Source organism: Delphinus delphis, chromosome 13 (genome assembly GCF_949987515.2).
Source record: "Delphinus delphis chromosome 13, mDelDel1.2, whole genome shotgun sequence".
In the NCBI taxonomy this organism is placed as follows: domain Eukaryota; kingdom Metazoa; phylum Chordata; class Mammalia; order Artiodactyla; family Delphinidae; genus Delphinus; species Delphinus delphis.
Window position 1 is genome coordinate 70,047,795 of NC_082695.1, and position 18,966 is coordinate 70,066,760.

At 37.6% G+C, this 18,966-nt stretch overlaps 1 protein-coding gene across 6 annotated transcripts in view; it reads right to left on the bottom strand.

Annotated features, from left to right (window-relative positions):
- Positions 1 to 18,966, bottom strand: part of CCDC68 (coiled-coil domain containing 68) — a 50,066-nt gene that overhangs the window by 24,765 nt on the left and 6,335 nt on the right. For 2 of the 6 annotated variants that reach the window (XM_060029087.1, XM_060029086.1), the window contains exons 3-8: positions 15,811 to 15,890; positions 8,159 to 8,367; positions 6,940 to 7,026; positions 5,269 to 5,409; positions 4,145 to 4,270; positions 2,469 to 2,597 (exon numbers count right to left, since the gene is read on the bottom strand). In XM_060029087.1, the coding sequence (XP_059885070.1) occupies positions 2,469 to 2,597; positions 4,145 to 4,270; positions 5,269 to 5,409; positions 6,940 to 7,026; positions 8,159 to 8,275 (600 nt within the window). In that variant the 5' untranslated portion in view covers positions 8,276 to 8,367; positions 15,811 to 15,890. The remainder of the gene's footprint in view (positions 1 to 2,468; positions 2,598 to 4,144; positions 4,271 to 5,268; positions 5,410 to 6,939; positions 7,027 to 8,158; positions 8,368 to 15,810; positions 15,891 to 18,966) is intronic. The other 4 variants (XM_060029088.1, XM_060029085.1, XM_060029090.1 and 1 more) reach the window with 3 other exon arrangements.

Here is an 18,966-nt window from a genome sequence, read left to right on the forward strand (position 1 = left end):
ATTAAAGTGGGACAGATGGTGAAGGTTTTAAGTAATGCGTTCATTACCAGACCTCATACCACTAATGGCTATTTACTGGAGCAGTGGCTCGTGCAAGCGAGTAGAAAATGAATCCTTCTCCAGGGGGTGCCCACCACCAGGGCAGTATTTATCAACCTTTGTTGTGGATGTTTATTTTTAATTTTCATTTCCTTTTTGAACTCATGGCCTTTTCTTATTAATACAAAGGTCTCAGTACCCCCTCCTCTCATTCCGATACACACTTCCCTCCTGAGAAACCCTTCATCACAGCTTTTATCCTCAGTATCTCCTTAGACCAAGATGTTACCAAGCTTTGCTTCTTATAGTTTTATTTATTTGCGTGATCATTTTACAAATGTAATGTATCTTTAAACTAAATATGTTTAAAAAATAAAGATAAAACTCCTGCACATTTTCCTTCCACTGTATCCCCACCTACCTCCACCTCCCAGAGATTCCAAAAGACTCCACTCTAGGAAGTCACTGAACTAGAATGTTCTGGAAGGTTCCTGCATGGCCTTGCTGAACGATGGGCATTCTGTCCACTTACTATGTCACAGAGCTCCTAGAGACAGCTCTCCATTATGGGTCAATATCAAGACAAATGCTAGGCCATCACTTCTCAAAAATGTCTGCCAGTCTCTAAGCCACTTAACCTTATTCTGGGGTCCATCCCTACCTTCAGTTGGATGTCAGCTTCCCTAAGGACCCCTGGGAGAATGAATGAAAGGAGATCTGGGCAGTTCCTTGAGTCTCACACAACCCAGATATATTACATTGCAATCTCCACAAAGAGACTGTATCTGGTTCATTCACAAATAGATATCTAGCTTGGAGCTCTGCCTGGTAGGCGGTAGGAGCTCAAATATTTGTTGAATAAATAGCCCAGTGACTACACCCCGGAATTCTGAGATGAATTCACATCCAGTACAGATTTCCTGGGGTTTCTAGAAGATAGAAATTACATTACACTATTTTTTTTGTTAACTTTCAGGGACTGACAGCTGACCAGTAAACATGACCCAGTGTTACTGGGTTTGAGGTGATGGCAAATCTACATTTAAATGTCAAGCTGGTTAATCAAGTAGTTTGATTAAACAACCCTATTTGCATTCCAGAATTGTCTTCCTTTCCGAAATGCAAACGTTCCTTGTGCTGTCTTAGTTTGCTAAACTATTTATTACAGGATAAATATTCTAACATTGTAAAGTATTCATCCAAATGTTACAGTTTGTCCAAAACATCATAATTATAAACTGTTACACGAGGGCAAACCAGCTACTTGAGGACATTCTAGCCCTGTGATTTTGGCTAAAGTAAAACACTCAGCATCACCCACCGTACAACACAGATGTAGCTGTATATTATTATTATTAGATTCAGTTAAGGTTGGGCTTATTTAATTTTCATGATTTCTTCATAGGACCTTCATTAAGATCACCAATTCAGCCAAACTCACAGTGTTATAAATTAAATTCTTGGGAAATATGTAAAAAATTACTCAAGGTTTCTCAGGCAAATATCCTGAATGTTGAAATGTGATGCTTTTGAAGTGATGTTTCTGAAATAGCCTCAATTCAAGGAGACTCCTAAAAAACAGTAAGACTGAGCAGAGTGGAGGAAAATCAGGGAATTCATGTAATAAATATAAAAATGTACTGGGCAATATTTACTAGAAGTTAAAGTCTGTATTCTTATCTACTCCAACTCAAAGATGCCAGTTTTCTATTGGTTTGTTTTACTATTAAAAAATATTGCTTGGTTTATCTAAATTCTAAGGCATGCAAAACGAAATTTATGTGCTAACCTTTTGTGTGTATTTGGAGGGGCAGCTACTTAAAGGAACACTGCATGAAACTTTTAATAACTTTTGTTCTATTATTACTCTTCCCTAAATTTGGCCAAGCCGTGCGCCGTGCCCGCTGCACTGGGAACGTGGAGTCTTAACCACTGGACTGCCGGGGAAGTCCCAAGAATGTCTTTTCTTAATCGTGAACTATACCTGTCCTAGGGCAGTCATAGGTTTTTATAAATCTAAAGGGGACTTGGGTGGCCAAAAATAAACACTTCGCTGACTCCAATACATAAAAATGCTGTAATTACAGGGATTCGCTATATTATTACTAGCAGTAGGTAGACTTTGTGATTTTTTCCATTATTTCTCTTCATAGCCTCACATTTCCCCTTTCTAAGCCATACATTTACGAGAAAAAAAAAAGGGACAGATAATGATTCGAGTGCAGTATTTGTAAAGAGGTAAATCAGTAACTACAATACACATCATATTAAACGTGTAAGGGAAGAAATGAACATTATTGAGTACATCCTAAGCTCTTAGGAGTTGCAAAGAACACTTTCACTTAATGTTATTTATTTTCATATTATCTTCTTTAATTCTCACCCTAACCCTGTCAGGAAGAAATCCCTTTAATTCTCCAGAGGCCTACCTGTTCCATTCTCTGTACAAGGTTCTCCAGTTCTGTGATTTGATTATGTCTTTCTTCAAGCTTTTCAGCAATTTGATTCAGATTTTCAACATGTTGCTTCAATTTCTGTTCTTTTTCAAGTGTGTTAACCTTTTGTCAGAAAAACAGTTATCAGACTATCGTTTTCATTAAACCTATACAGCTATTATCTCCCTCTAAAATTTTCTGAGTCACCAAAAAAATTTAATAATTCACACTTGTTTAGAAGTACTTCCTTGAATTCAGTCTTTCTTCAAAATAAACCTGATGGACTACAGCAACACTAAATCAATGGAGAATTAATAACATATAAATATTATTTCTAGAATGTTGACATTTGCTACCATAAAGCATACTCTGTGAACTGGTATAAGAAAGAGAGAGAAAAATTTAAGAAAAGCAAAACTTTTGACTTTTTCTCAACAAAACTTATCTAGAACAAAAATAAAATCTTATACGTTCAAGTAAAAAGTGTTTTCTTTTTAACCAGAAAGTGTCATAAAAGCAGAATAATTATCCCCGCTGTGTCAGGGGGTTATCTCCTAGGCGTATAGCAGGAGTTATACTAAAAGACATAGGAGAGAAGTCTTCAGCGGGCAGCCCATAGGCCACACTTGGGAGTGTTTCAACTTGACTTGTAACTGACATACGCACCCACATCTGCTTGTGTGTTTAATAGAACTCAAGATTTTACAGTTAGAAAAAAAAAGTGTCTGACTTCCCTTGAATATACCAGGTGGGCATTCCTGCCCAGACACTCCCTTTGCTGGGACATGGGCACTCCCGTCCACACACACCTGCTCACTCTTTCACGTAGGTACTTTACCTGCACCCTGCGTGCCTAGGCATTTGTGACCATCATCACCCCAACCTGAAGCTTGAGGGCGTGTCGCCTATGCAGTGGATTCCTACTGTGCTTCCCTGGGGACCCTCCTAGGGCCTGAGCTGGCAGAGACCCAGGTGCCCTACCCGTGCCTGAATGAGCTTCCCTGTTTTGAGTTTTGGCAAACACACACATACACACGTTTCCCTCTTCCAGTCCTAGAATACATTCTCCAGATAAAGTTTTACTGGCCCTAGGACACATATTTCAGATTCAAAAACAAACGAAGTGTAGGTGTGTGTCTATGATATAGAGACACCCATATACACACACATATATATTTGTATGATTTTATATTTTAATTTATATATTAAATGTAAAATATATAATTTTATATGATATATATATGTACATACACATACATGTTTTTGTTCGTTTACTCTGAAGAATGTATTCCAGGACCAAAAAAATTTTGAAACCATTTATGTAGCCCAACTTTTTCATTTTAGAATCAAGTCAGAGAGACAGAGTGATTCAAACTGGGTCACCTAGTTAGTCAAAGGCAGAACCAGAAGAGAAGCCACTGGCCAGTGTCATGAGGCCAGCCCTGATTTCTAGGCTGGGTGGCAGGGCTCTGGGCAAGAGAGGCATAATATCCGGGTACCAGGCTAAACAGGGGTGGGGGGACATCAGGGCAGAAGACGGGCAGCCTGCCCTTCCAAGGTCTTGCCAAGTCACGTGGCCATTGCTTGTTACACATCTAACTCCTCCCCAGAAGAGAGACTTGAACAGCTTGGAGCTTAGTCCACCAGTATGCAAGCTGCTAGCTCGGTACCTGGAGTAAGTGTCTACTGTCCTCATGCTTCTTTCTAACTTCTTTAGACTGTGTTTGATAGTTTTCAAATAATCTCTGGGCCACATTTCTCAGAGCCACTGCTCCTGCTTCTCTGGAGGCTTCGAGCTAGAAACAAAAGGTCACTGTGCATGTTTTGACTTTTACAATAAAAAGGGTTAAAGACAGAACTGTTTGATGGGCAACCAGAAACACAGAGGCTGTAACCGTACCATTTGCACCTTCATAGACAATGGGTAAGAGGAAAGATGCTGTTATCTGGTAAGAAGAAAGCATAAAATGAGGACCCCCTATTTATTGGGGCTGTCATGCAGGTGATTTGCACTGGCCAGGCCAAAGCGAGCTCTATGAACATCAGTGCCCTGCATATATAGACCACACCCCTGCAAAGTGTTCCCCAGTGCCGCATCAGCGTATACACGTATTTGCAAGCGTTTTTGTATCATTGGCCACAACAGTACTAAAAGACATATTTCCTGAAATAGAAGGAGGACAAGATTGAAGTATTAGGGGCAATATCGACAACGTGTCACGAATCTTTCAAAGATTTAACCTAGAGAAATAATCAAGGATGGCTGCAAAGATCTACCTACTAAATCACTGTAGGACTGTATATAAAATAAGCCAAAAAAGGAAACTATAAGGCACCCAACAATAGATTAGCTAAATAAAACAATGAGACATTTGACTGAGTGCTCTAACTAATATGCAATTTTTAACACCTAATTATTACATATATAAAGACTTTTAAATTTTACTGTAGTAAAAACACTTAACATGAGACCTGCCCCATTAACAGATTTTTAAGTGTACAGTACAGTACTAAATATAGGCACAATACTGTACAGTGAATCTCTAGAACTTATTCATCTTGTACAACTGAAACTATGCCCATTGAACTTTTGTAAAATTATTTTAATAATAAAAATCGCCTTCAGAATAAAACAGTGAGATTTAATTGATCAACTGTAAAAGTGCTTCTCTAAGTATGTGAGCACATGTGTGGATTTATGGATGTGTGTGGATGTCTATCTAATTTCACAGATCCACAAATCTATCCTACCGGCACAAAGTACAAAATCAGAAATTTCTCCTACTGCTCATACCTTGATTTTCAACACTTCATTCTCTTTGTTCATTTCTAAGAGCTGTAGGTCTTTTCCTTTTATCCTTTCCATGAGCAGATCCAAACTGCAACAAGAGGGGTCCATTTCAGAGTCAAGGCCATTTTGAACGTGCCGACAGTGCTGAAAAGAGCAAACAAGAAAATCATTCACCTGACTTTTCCTTTTCTCTACTAACTTTGATAACAATAATTATCACTCAGTATTACATATTTCAAGGAAGATTCAGATCAACACAAATAAATCTTTTGAATCTCAAATATCAATGGGAAGTTCCAGATGAAACGCAGCTGGCCTCTATATTTGCTCAAATTTGAATAGATTCCTATATTAAAAGGAAGGTGGAAGTACATCTTTCATGCCTTTTATATTCCCTACAGTTTAAAATATACTATTAAGACCTTTTAAGAAGATAAATGATATCCACAAAGCCAGTTGTTTGTTTTTTTTAATCTAACTTGTCTGCTGACCTTCTGTGGTTTGAGATGGCCGAGGCAGACATACTGGCAACACAATTCATCTGCATTCCCAGGAAGCTATTCCTATTAAGGTGTCCAACAACCTCCCCATTTTTATAGCCAACGGTCGATAACTAGCCCTCAATTTACTTAACCCACGGACGCCATTTGACACAGCGGTCCCTCTTCACTTTCTAAAACCCATTGTTTTCCTTGTCTTCAGTAGCTCCATTCTCTCCTGTTTATCCCCCTAATTCACTAGCCTCACTTCTCAGCCTCCTGTGATGGATTCTTCTTCTTCCCAACATCTAAATATCATAAATTCAGGACTAGATGCTTAGCTTTTCTCTCCTTTCTATCCACACTGATATGTTCGGTGATCTCCTCCAGTTTCAGAACTTTAAATACCATCCTTACTCCCAAAATCTCCATAGCCTGGACCTTCTATACCAGACTTCTACCCTCAACTCTAGAATCAGATATCCAACTTCCATCAGAAACCTCCACTCTGATAGGCAACTCAACATAGTCAGAACTGAATGTTTGATCTTTCCTATCATTCACAAACTTTAGTCTTTTTTTCAGTTTCAGAGCACTTAAGAAAATAATTGGAGTGAGTTGTGTCAGTTTAGGAGCTGAGGATGATAAAGAAGACTCTGTTTATACATCTTACGCTATGTTCTAGTGTTCTCTGTGGCCATCCTGCAGAGTGGATAACACTGACATTGATGAGGTGCATGTGGCTCAGGTGAGGTCTAAGCTGGCAGAATCCAGACAAGGCTAAGTGCACATCATTTGACCTTAAGAATAAAAGGCTGGTCACAGGGGAGGGGGTGCATTTAAGCTTATTGACTGATCACGCAGCGTAATGGCTTCAACTAGATGTCCATTGGTGTGGCCCAGGTGAACCTGTATGTATCCCGGCTGAGCCAATATCTTCCCATACAATTTAGATAAGTAAGCCAAGTTTAAAATATTCAAGTAAGACCTGGCCATTCCAATCTGATCCTACTAATGACATCTGTAGTTAAATATACATATGCCCATTAACATCTTTAGATACCAACAAAATACTTAATACTCATCATTCAAAGAATAATTTAATAATATCAGAAAGTTATTTAAAGGAAGTCTACATGGCTTTACGTTCATTTACTGAAGGAATAAAAGTGGTACATTTTGATGAATTCATTACCCTTGCATCTTGTTTGTGATTTGTATTATTATGTCTTACTTCATCTTTAAATATTTGATTTCGGATCTTTTCCAGAGTAGTTCGAATCTAAAAGAAAAGAAAAATATTTTTTTCAAAGGCATTTAACACCAAATACTTTTTTTTTTCTATACCAGTTACAGGGTGCCAAATTTATCTAGGAAGTATTACATCTGTGTCAATCTCAGATTTAAATGACTGCCATTGACCTAACTTGCATTTAGGCTAATATTGTTTAGATTGCAGAAAATGAGCATTTGGTCTTTACAACTGTTTCTTAGGCAAACCTAAAATATAACGCAAATGAATATTATACCACAAAATAATTACAATTTAGTAATTAGTATTTAATACTAGTTAGTTCTGTTTTTTTCTATATAGTAATTTAGTACTAATTTGCTATTTGGTAATTACTATAAAACAATTACTATTTGGTAATCACTATAAAATAATTACTATCCAATAATTACTGCAAAATAATTACTCTCTAGTAGTTACTAGAGAATAACTACTATTTAATAATTACTAGAGAATAATTACTCAGAGGAGATCATACAAATTTATGCATGAAATACAAGCCCCGTGTCTTGGTGACCTATGGAATTGCAAGACACTCAAAGATAAATTAATCGCTCTAAGTCACAAACTAGCTATGTCCAAATTTTTCCATCTGTTCTAAAAAGTAGTTCATGAGAATATATACCTTTGTCAGACATTATCATTGGATTCTCATAAGATTTCACATTTTTAATGAAGTAACATGCCAACATGTACAAGTCATTGGCGATAGTGGCTCTGAACTGCTTGAGAAGGAACAAGGTAAGGAGAGACAGAAACTCAGCAGGCATCATAAATATCTACTTGGCAACAAAGTATCAATACTTATGAAAGAACTGAGAAATGATGTAAAACAGTAGGACGCAGTGGTGAATAGTGTGGGACAAATTAAGTGCTGATAGGTGTTCTGAACCCTCCTGGCCCTTTATTCAGTTTTAGTCCAAGTGTAGGAACAGAGGTTCATACCCTCAAGAGAAATGACAACACATGTGTTTAAATTTCAGCTATCAAGGTTGTCCTTTGCCAACCTAGGTTTGTTCTTCCTCACATGTTCTAGGGAGGGAGAAACAAAGCCCACTAATTCATATCAGACTTTATTGTAAAAAATCATACCATGGTAACATGATTTCCAGTGCCCACATACCTTTTTCACATATTCGGTTTCTTCAATAATGTGAGCTGATGTGGACTCATACGAGGCAGAATTATCTTCTATCTTCCCCTTCAGGGGAACTGTCGTGGTCACTGTTACTGCTGTCATTGTGAAGCCCAGCCCAAATCAGCTGGACAAAACTAACCTCCTTGATGTTATAATTATGTGGTTTGTAAACTGAAAGGAGTTCTGTATTAGCACTGTAATCAAATATAGTAAAAAATATTATAAATTATGGAAATCTGTATATATCCAAAATTCAGGAATTAACTTAATATTAAAACGACACCAGTTGAAACAGTCATTGATTAGAAACTTAAAAATTAAACTGAGAATGAAAAATGGGAAAATTTTCTTTTCATTCAGTATCAATTAGACTATAAAACCTCAAGAGTAGAGACTATGCCTTATTCATATTCGTAAGTGCTTAATAAATGTCTGTGGGGCTAATAATATAACAAAATCATATATATATATATAAAACTTATATACATGTATGTATATCACTTTATACTTTACAGAGACCTCTAATGTACTGCATTTCATTTAACTCTCAGTAGCCTGTAAAGGCCATTTACTCAAGAACTATTTGTAATAGTAAAAGATTTGGAAAAGCCCAAATGCCCACAAAAAGAGGACTGACTGAATGAACTACCTACTTCTATAGAGTTTTCTCTAGGATATATTTATTCAGTGAAAAAGCATGGTGCAGAAAAGGATACATATAATTTCTCTAAGAAGAGAGAGTAGGATAGAAGGGGAAAATCTGTAATTTACAGTTTTGACACTGAAAAATGTAATTATTTTACCTAATTATAAAATAAAACTAAGTTAAAAAGAAAAAATAAAATCCTCAAAAATAAAAAACTAATAAAACAAATGAATATATCTGCATACAAACTTGGTGGCATATCCTCATGAATTACTTGAAGTGACTTTAAAACATGCACCAGGGACTATTTTTCCCAGATGTGATATGTCCTAAGAACAAAAAGAATCCCCAAACAATCTTAAACCGTATTCACTAATAATACTTTAGTGGAAATATTGGTATTGCTATTTTGAAACTATTATATGTGTGTGCAAACATTCACATGACTCACTCACATAAATGCATGATGTAGAATAAAGTCAAGAAGTCATGGTCTTAATGTCTTAAGAACCAAGATTTTTAGCATAAGAGAAGAAGAAATCCAAATCAGAACCAAAAATGTTACGTAAAAACCTTACAATCCAAACTGGAACCATGAGTAGAAAATAATGATTTATTTTCCTTTAAAAATGTATATTCCAAGTCTATCCACTGAAAATTTAGAAACAGAAGCAATTAACACTCCCAGTGCCCAGACTATGGTCTCAGTACACTATTTTCTACTAAAATGCAACCAGGGCTTCTTGAGTGATTTAGATCTGGAGCAAGAAGTATATAAGGTGAGCCTGAGATATCTTGTCATACCAGAAAGCAAAATAGTAACCAAATACTACTTGAATAAGACACAAAAACCAACCTGAAGAGGAATGACTGTGATGGATTAAAACATATCAAAACTTTTTTAATTCCTGAAATTATGTTGACAAGAGAAAAACCGCCACCAACAACAACAATCCTCAAACTCAATGGAGACGGGCCACGATTATACTAAAAATTAGCCCAGAAAAAGGGGTGAGGGGGACACCAACAAGCATTGGTCTTGCCTTTATGATATGAATTTACCGTGTATTTCTTGGTAACCAAACAGTTGATTAGGAAAATTTTGCTACAGAATTTCTGCTAATAAACCCAAAAGGACTGAAAGAATTAGAAAACCTACATTTTGCAACCCTTTGTGAAGTAATGGATCTAAGCCACAGTCATCAACCAGCTCTAAAAACATCAGGTGAGAGCTTGATGAAGAATGCATCAACTCGAGGGACCCCACTAATCAACCTTAACAGAAAACTAAAAAAGAGACAACCAGACGCTATGCTCTCTAGATGTGGTACAAGCACAAGTAGAAAGCATCACCTATGAAGTATGCAGCCCCTCTATCTACTGACGGTAAACATCTGAGAAAGAGGAAACTGTTCAATGACTCTACAAAGGTGAAGGTTGCAAACAGCCAAATCCAGATTATGTAAAATTTTACAGGGCAAATAATTATTCTTTCCACAAATTAATTATAGGAAGAAAGATGGGGAGAAGAGAAGAGAAGTTGCCAGAAATTATGAGACTTAAGAAACATATGACCAAATGCAATATATGAATTTTCTTTGGCTCCTGATTCAAATAAACCAGCTATATAAAGACATTTTTGAAACAAGTAGGGGAATTTTACCACTGACTGGATAATAGATGATGTTAAAGAATTATTGCAATTTTGCAAAGCATTACTTGTAATTATTGTAATTTTAGGTGTGATAGTGGAATTGATATTCCTTAGAAAGATCTTCTCTGTTGGTTATACATACTGAAATATTTGCAGGTGAGATAATATTACATTTGAAATGTTAAAGAGAGTATTTTACTCTAGTATTTAAAGAGAGGAAAAAATGGGGTGAGGTAAAAATGAAAGAAGTTTGATAAAATGCACGGAATTGTAGAAGCTGGGTGAGGGCACATGGGATCCCTACAGTGCTCTACTATTTTGTTTCTCTTTGAAATTTTCATAATAAATAGTAAAGGACTAAAAAAATAAGATAAAATAAAAGTCCTGTAAGGTAGGATTATTAATCTCATTTTACTGATAAGGAAGCCAAGAATCTAGTGGGTGCTATTCATTTACCCAAGATCACAGTAAACTAACAGAGCTGAAACTCAAACCTTTGTCTTTTGGACACCAAGATCAAAAGTGTTTCTATCACATTAAGGTCAGATTCCCTAGTGGGAAAAAAATTAAAATTTAGCAATGACCTATGCTGTTAAAACACACAAAGAATTTTCATATTTGCTAGCATCACTTTGAAACTAAATAGCTTCTGGGGATGACTCAAAGTCCTGCATTTATCCTTTAATCTTCAATGAAATTGACAGAGTATGCCAAGAATTTTCCATTTTATGTTAAATCCTCTTAGACAGCCACCGTGGCTTCTATTTGTTTCAGGGGAACTTGATTTGGCCGTAGCAGCTCTGCATGTCTGTTTTTTGCAGGATGTGAGCGGAACTACTTCTGTTACTTGGTCCTCTGAAGTCTCTTCCGGGATTAAGTTCTTAGTCCAAAACAACATTTAAATGCTGGAAGTAAAAGAAATGCCCACAGAGACAAGAAATGATGTGTTTGGAAATGAGAGAGGGGTGGTCAGGCTGGAGTGGTGGTCATCAAACCACGGCGGGGAGCCCAGTCTGGCTTCCAGCCTGTTAGGACAGCTTATGAATGGTTCTTACATCTTTTAATGGTTCAAAAAAAAAAAAAATCAAAAGAAGAATAACATTTCAGGACACATGAAAATTATATGAAGTTCAAATTTAGTGTTCACAGATGAAGTTTTACTCTAAAATAACCATGGCCGTGCACTTACGTATTGTTTATGCTGCTTTTGCACTGTAACGGCTCAGTTGAGTAGATTCAACACAGAAAATACATGGCAAACAATGTCTAAAATATTTTCTATCTAACAGGTCCTTTACAGAAAAAGTTTGCCCTCCCCTGAGGTAGAGTATGGCAGCAGGTGGGAGCAAAAGCAGGGGGAAAATAGAGGCAAGCAAAGCAATTGACTTGGTCTGCGTTGTTTTCTTGTTCGTCAATCCAATCGCCCTTGATCTATAGTCGCATTTGTTTGACTCACCGTCTCTTTTCTTTTTAGTGTGTTATATAATTGTGTACATTACCGAATGATAAGGGGCATTTCATCACAGGAATTAATCACTCTTTAGAATGGATCCCACTGCATTCTCAGTCTTTCATAATTTGAAAATTGCATCTGGCCTCACATTATACATCCTAAAATATATTCTCTTATGTGACTTTTATTCTTAATATCAAAAAATTCTGCTCCACAAATGAACCTATTTATGGAACAGAAATAGACTCACAGACATAGAAAACAAACTTATGGTTAGGGGATAGTGGTAAGAGTAGGGGGAGATAAATTAGGAGTTTGGGATTAACATATACACACTACTGTATATAAAATAGATAAACAACAAGGACCTACTGTATAGCCCAGGGGGGAACTACACTCAACATCTTGCAATAACCTATATCTTGCAAGGAACTACACTCAATATCTTGCAATAACCTTTTCTTTTCAGAAAAGAATCTGAAACAGAATATCTATATCTATATGTATTACTGAATCACTTTTCTGTACACTTGAAACTAACACAACATTGTAAATTAACTATACTTCAATTAAAAAAAAAATTCTGCTCCTTAATCAATGATATTTCTCAAAACATCCTCCCTCCTCCCCTCACTGGTTGGGCCAACTTAAACAAGTTACATAAAACCTGAGCCCCGACTTACATATCTGTAAAATAGGGGTGATAACACCTAGAGTTGTAAAAAATGAAGAGTTTTTTAAATCCCTGGTTGCAGAAGGCACTCAATGGACAGTAACTCTTAAAATTCTTGCTCCGATTATTTCATATTATGAATAACCACAGAAAATAAGCAGTCTGTAACAGAGAGGGTAGATCATGCCTATCTGGTTGCAAAGTTTATATGCAACTCTATTTATAGGAAATCAAATCCCATTTCTCTTTTGGTTCAGGAAACTTTCACGATCACAGTCCTTCATTTGTATAAAGAAACCAAAGGGGAACTTAAGCCAGGAAAGTCCAAATTGCCATATGGCGTTACCGTCCGGGGGAAAATCTATCTTAACATTTATTTCTGCCAGAAGTAGTTTAAGCAGATAAAATTTTCAAAATAAAACACAATCAGTTAATTAAAGTGAGAAAAGAATTTTATTTGTTTTATGCTAGAGTGGATTGAAGACAGCTTACAAGTGGCATCAAGCCAAGAGGTATTATTTCCTAGATCAGGCCTTTTCAAACAGGGCTCCCCAGGGAAGGGGAGGCACTGCCCAGACAGGGCTTTGCCGTCTGGACTTGAACCAAAGCAGCTCTGCTTTGTTCTGTCACACACTGAATTTTTCCACGAGACTTTCTGTGAACAAAGAATGTTCTACAGCTAAAAGGTCTGGAGGCAGACTGCCTGGTTTCATGGCCTGACTCTGCCACTCAGTAGCTGTGTGACCTTAAGCAATTCCTTAACTTCTCTGTGCCTCAGTTTCTTTATCGGTAAAATTCAGATAATATTATTATTAATAATAATAATATAAATAATAAACATGTGGTTGTGAGTTAACATTTGTCAAGCACTTATAATAGTGCTTAGCACATAATAAATGATTAGTACATGTTTGTCAAATAAGTAAATAAAACATAAAGCCATTATCCACAATTACTGCTGACAAGCAGTCTGACTGGTAGAAAAAAGTCCGGTAATACTTTAAACAGTCTGCAGAGAGAGCTGGGCTGTAAAGGAAAATCCATTTGGGGGTATTTTAAGACTAGCAAATCCATAGTATTGATTCTTTCTTGATAATGCGTCAATAATTTGTCAACATCCCCAGCTGATTATACTAACATCCAATGAATAGTTTACCATTTACAAAGCAATTCATACACATTATTATGAATTATTATCCATGTGGTAAACCAGCACAGCACTGGGCACCCAGGATTATGTAACCAAACCTACTTTTCTGATTAATGACCTAAGCATGGCTCAACCATTATACAATAAACACAAAGAAGGCACCTGTTGTGGGTTGAATTTTGTCCCCCCTTCCATTCACATGTTGAAGCCCTAACCCCCAGTACCTCAGAATGTGACCTTATATAGAAACAGGGTTGTTGCAGACGTAATTAGTTAAGATGAGGTTACACTGGAGTATGGGGGACCCTTATCCAATATGACTGATGTCTTTATAAATAGGGAAAATTTGCACACAAGGAAAACTCCATGTAAAGTTGAAGGCAGAGATCAAGGTGATGATTCTACACACCAAGGAATGCCAGAAATTTCCAGGAAACCACCAGAAGGTGAAGGAGAGCCTGGAACAAATTCTTCCTTATAGTTTTCAGAAGGAACCAACCCTACCGACACCTTGATCTTGAACTTTCAGCCTCCTGAACTTTGAGACAAGAAAGTACTACGTTTAAGCCATTCAGTTTGTGGTACTTATAGTCTAGAGATTTTAACAAAGGAGTTCCCTTCCTTTACTTAACCCTTGATTCATTCATTCATGTATTAAACATTTATTGAATACAGCTGTGTTAGGAGCTGTGGCTATAGAAATGAGTCAGAGACCCCACTTTCACGGGACTTTCAGTACAGGGGGGAAACAGACATGAAACAAAACAATAAATATATAGGGAACATAATCAGAGGTGGTGTCATGAAGAAAAACGGAGGCAGGGTAACAGAATAAAAAGCGGCGCTGTTTTGGATGGGTGCTGAGAGAAGGTCGATCTGAAGAGGTGGCATTTAAGCAAAAGACGTGAATGAAGGAGGTGAAGCCGTGTGGCCATCTGGGAGAAGAGGATTCCAGGCAAAGGGCAGAGCAAGAGCTGAGGCTGGAACTTGCTTGAAGTCATATTCTAAGAACAAGGTAGGCAGTGTGGCCTACCTTTTTTTTTTTTTTTCTTTTAATGGGCAGGAATTTTTCTTTTAATAGACCGAACTTGTTAAGACTTTCAATTTACCTAAGGAGTTTTCTCCTTGGCCACTTAAAATAGGTCTAGCCCTGGCTGGTAAGGCTCCCTCAGGGTTGAAGGAAAGACAGGGACAGCAAAGTCTGGGATGCTGTCAGGTGCCACAGGGCACATGCAACTGAGTCCAGGTCCATGGAAGGAGTAGCGAAGGGCAGCTGACCACAGGGCAGCTGACCACAGGGCAGCATTCTCAACTCACTTCTGTGGGTACTGATTGAAAAGCACCGTGGTGGACGCCTGGCTTGAATCTCCCTCCCAGGTATGTAGGGTCACCATCTGCAGGAGTCTTTTCAGGAAAGATCCCTTACTTCTCCTTCACTCCCTGGGGCTGGAGCACAGGAACAACTCTTAGACTCAGCCAACTGAGCGCTCCCTCCTGGAAAGGCCAGCAAAGGATTGTCCCTTGGGCTTGATAAGCTGGAGGCAGTGAAAATCCCATCATTATTCTGGGCAGGAAGGAGTCTGGCACAGAGAGTGCGTTGTGTCCAGCAGCAGGGACACCAGCGTGGTATCTAGTGACCAGTGGCAATGCCAGAAGAAGTCTATCCCCCTCTTGTTACAGGCTGATCTTTGCTGAGGTACTGGGACTGGATTCTCTCATTTCCATACCTAGTTTTCCCATCGATTCTGGAAGATGAATTTACTTCCAGTAAATTCCTTTCCTACTTAGGTTAGCCAGAGTCAGTGACTCTGCTTAGTGACCGAGAGCCCTGTTTTCGCACAGTTTCTGAGTTTTCACCTCCTCAGTTCTGAGCTAACAATATTGACAATTGTCTCATCATTCTTGGCCACTATGATAGAGAGCTTTGATATTAGAAACTGAAAGAGTAATTTACAATAAAAGTGCTACAAGGGTAATTAGGTTATGTGATGGAGGAGAAAAGCTAATATATCTCCAGACACTTGAAGAGACTGGTCATGTACTGAATGCTGAATAGCACACCTGTTCTGCAGCGACATTACACGGCACAATGGTGACATCCAGTGTCAGCTGGCTAAATCTCAGGTGACTGTGCAGTTTACCTGAAAATGATGTACAGTATATCAAAAGACATGCATGTTAACACGGAGCCCAAGTAACTGCAATGCTGTTTGCAAGAAATAATCTAAGATTTTTAAAGTAGAATTAATTTTTATTCATTTCTAAATGCTACTCATTTGTATATACAAATATATTTATATCATAGCCAGTGCTATAGCAAGCTCTTAGATATGAAATGAAAGCTATTTAGTTTGGGGGGAAAAAAGGATTGAAATCCTAGTACAAACACAATGTAAAATATATACTATTGACAAAGCACTGTGCCATTTACCAAAAATTATTTTCCATATATTGTCAGAATTAATCATCCCAACACACTGTGCTATAATTATTACCTATATATCTATATCTGTCTATATGTATAATATAGACATAGGTATAAGGCAACCAAGTCACAGAAAAGTGACATGTTTTTCAAGATCATAAGTTAATCTTATCACCTGAACCCAGATAGACTGACCCCCAAATCCAAGTGTCTTTGTAATGAGAAAATCTATCTTCATAGTTCACTGGTATAATTTGAAACTTTGAAAAACAGCTGAAGGTTTCGCCCAATGACCAGTATAGCAGCTCAACTGCAGAGTGGTGCAAATCACATGAATCCCTTCCCATTTGGGGAAGAGCGAGGGGACCGGGATCTGATGACAGCCCACCTCATGCAGGCTGGGGTATGCTGCCTTTAATAATCCTCATGAACACCTGAGGCGGTTAAGTGTTATTGTCCCCATTTTACAGATGAGGGAATGAGCTCCCCAAGGTCAAGCAAAGACAGCTCATTAATGATGGTCATGGACCCCAACCCACAGGGCTTGGGCTCTTTCCAAATTTCCACTTTGTCTCCTGCTGCATTCTGAATGGACTTCCAAGCCTAGTTTCTTGGGTCCAGGCTCATTTAGTAACGGGGGTTTTCCGAAGTAAGTAACTAAGTAACAGTCAAGTGACTCCTGCCATGAGTCCCCAGGTGTGTCCTTCAGGAGCCTAAGCAGATGTTGTCGCAATAGATTTATTCCACAAACAGAGGCAGTGTGACTCCATGGCTTGAAGATGAGGGCTTCGGACTCGGTACTGCCCACAAGACTATTTTACTTCCCCACTAGCTGAGCAGCCTTGGAAAAGTTTTTTTTTTTCAATTCCTTTATCACCATTTATTGAAATTATTAATTTTTACATATTGAATTAAATTTTATCTTTATCAAAAATCAACTGTTCTTTTTGGGTAAATTTCTGGATTTTCTTCTAATCTATTTCGGTATATGTCTGTTCTTTTTTTTTCATCTTTTTTTATATTTAATGTTTATTTTATATTGGAGTATAGTTGATTTCCAATGTTGTGTTAGTTTCAGATGTACAGCAAAGTGATTCAGTTATGCAAATAGATCTATCCTTTTTCAGATTCTTTTCCCATACAGGTTCTGACAGAGTATTGAGTAGCATTCCTTGTGCTGTACAGTAGATCCTTGTTGATTATCTATTTTATATATAGTAGTGTGTATCTGTTAGTCCCAAACTCCTCCTTGGAAAAGTTTTTAAACTCCCTTAGGCTTTAGTTTCCTCAACTGAAAAATCCAGATGAAAATGTTAACTTCCTCATAGAGTTATATGACAACTAAATGGGATACAGCATCAAAAGTGCTTATGGCGTATCTGACCATGATACACATTCAGAGAATATTAAGTAATTATCTTTATGTTCACAACTTATTGTAGACATTTACTTACAGGGCATCATTTGAAAGTGTCAACACCTAAGCCCAGTTGTCCCCCCTCTTCTCATCCCCCCACCCCCACCAGTCAATTACTCCTCTTGCTTTGACCTTCTCAGTTAACAATCAACTTAAAAGCCACTTATGACTCGTCAGTGAAAAAAACATGAGAAGCAGTTGTCACTGACATATATCTCAGTCATTTGTAACATTTATAAGGAAGGTGCCCTTTTGGAAAATTTTTGTGGCTTTATTAAATATTTTAAGAGCAAAAGGCTCAGGCATTTACAAAATATCTGTAGCTTCCTAAGCTGGTCTTGGGATAGCTGAGCTTCAACATCATCTACGTCACTTTAAAAATTATCCAGCGAAGGAGGGAAAAACAGATGATACAACGTGTGGGTGAGGATGGAGAGTAGCCGAAACTCCTGTATGTTGCTGGTGGGAAAGCAAATGTGCAGCCACGCAGGACGGCAGCACGTAAGCAGTTTCCTATAAAATTAAGCACAGACGGTACAACCCAGCGACCTCTCTCCTAGGGGATTTTTATGTTCCGTAAAACACAAATGTTTATAATTGCCAAACACTGGAAAAAATTCAAATATTCATCAACAGGTGAATCCTACTCATCAACACAAAAGAATGACCTACTGATACCCACAGCGATATAGGTGAATCTCAAATGCCTTATGCTGACTGAAAACAGCCAAATCCAAAAGGATGCATATTCCATACTCCCATTTATATGACATTCGAGAAAATCTGAAACTATAGGGCCAGAAAACTGAACTGGGGATTAAGAGTGGGGGAGGGATTGACTACAAAGGAGACACTGGGGAATATTTTGGGGGGTTGGAGAGTGGTGACGGAACTGTTCTCAATCTTGATGGTGATGTAGGTTCCATGATTGTAACCATTCGTCAAAACCTACAGAACTCTACACTAAAAAAGATGGATTTATATGCTTTTATTTTTTAAACCGTAATTCAACAGTACCCTAGAAAATGCAAAGTGCAATGGTGATTTCAAAATCCAAGGAACTTCACTGATTATACCAGAACTAACTGGAAGGCACAATTAGCTGAATTTGTTTTCCTTAATTCAAATTGTTAACCCCTCCAGAAGTGTAAATGACAAAAAAAAAAAAAAATAGTGACAGAATCGGAATTGTTAAAAAGCAAGGAACTGATTTGCTGACAGGTAGTTAGTGCCGTTGCCCCTAGAAGAATAGTCCATGAAGTATGACATTCAATATTGTGACAAAAACAAGGGAAATCTTAAACATCTTAAGAAAGTTAATCATGATTATTATTTACTAATGTGGAAAAGTAGGAGGAAATGTATAAAAATATAT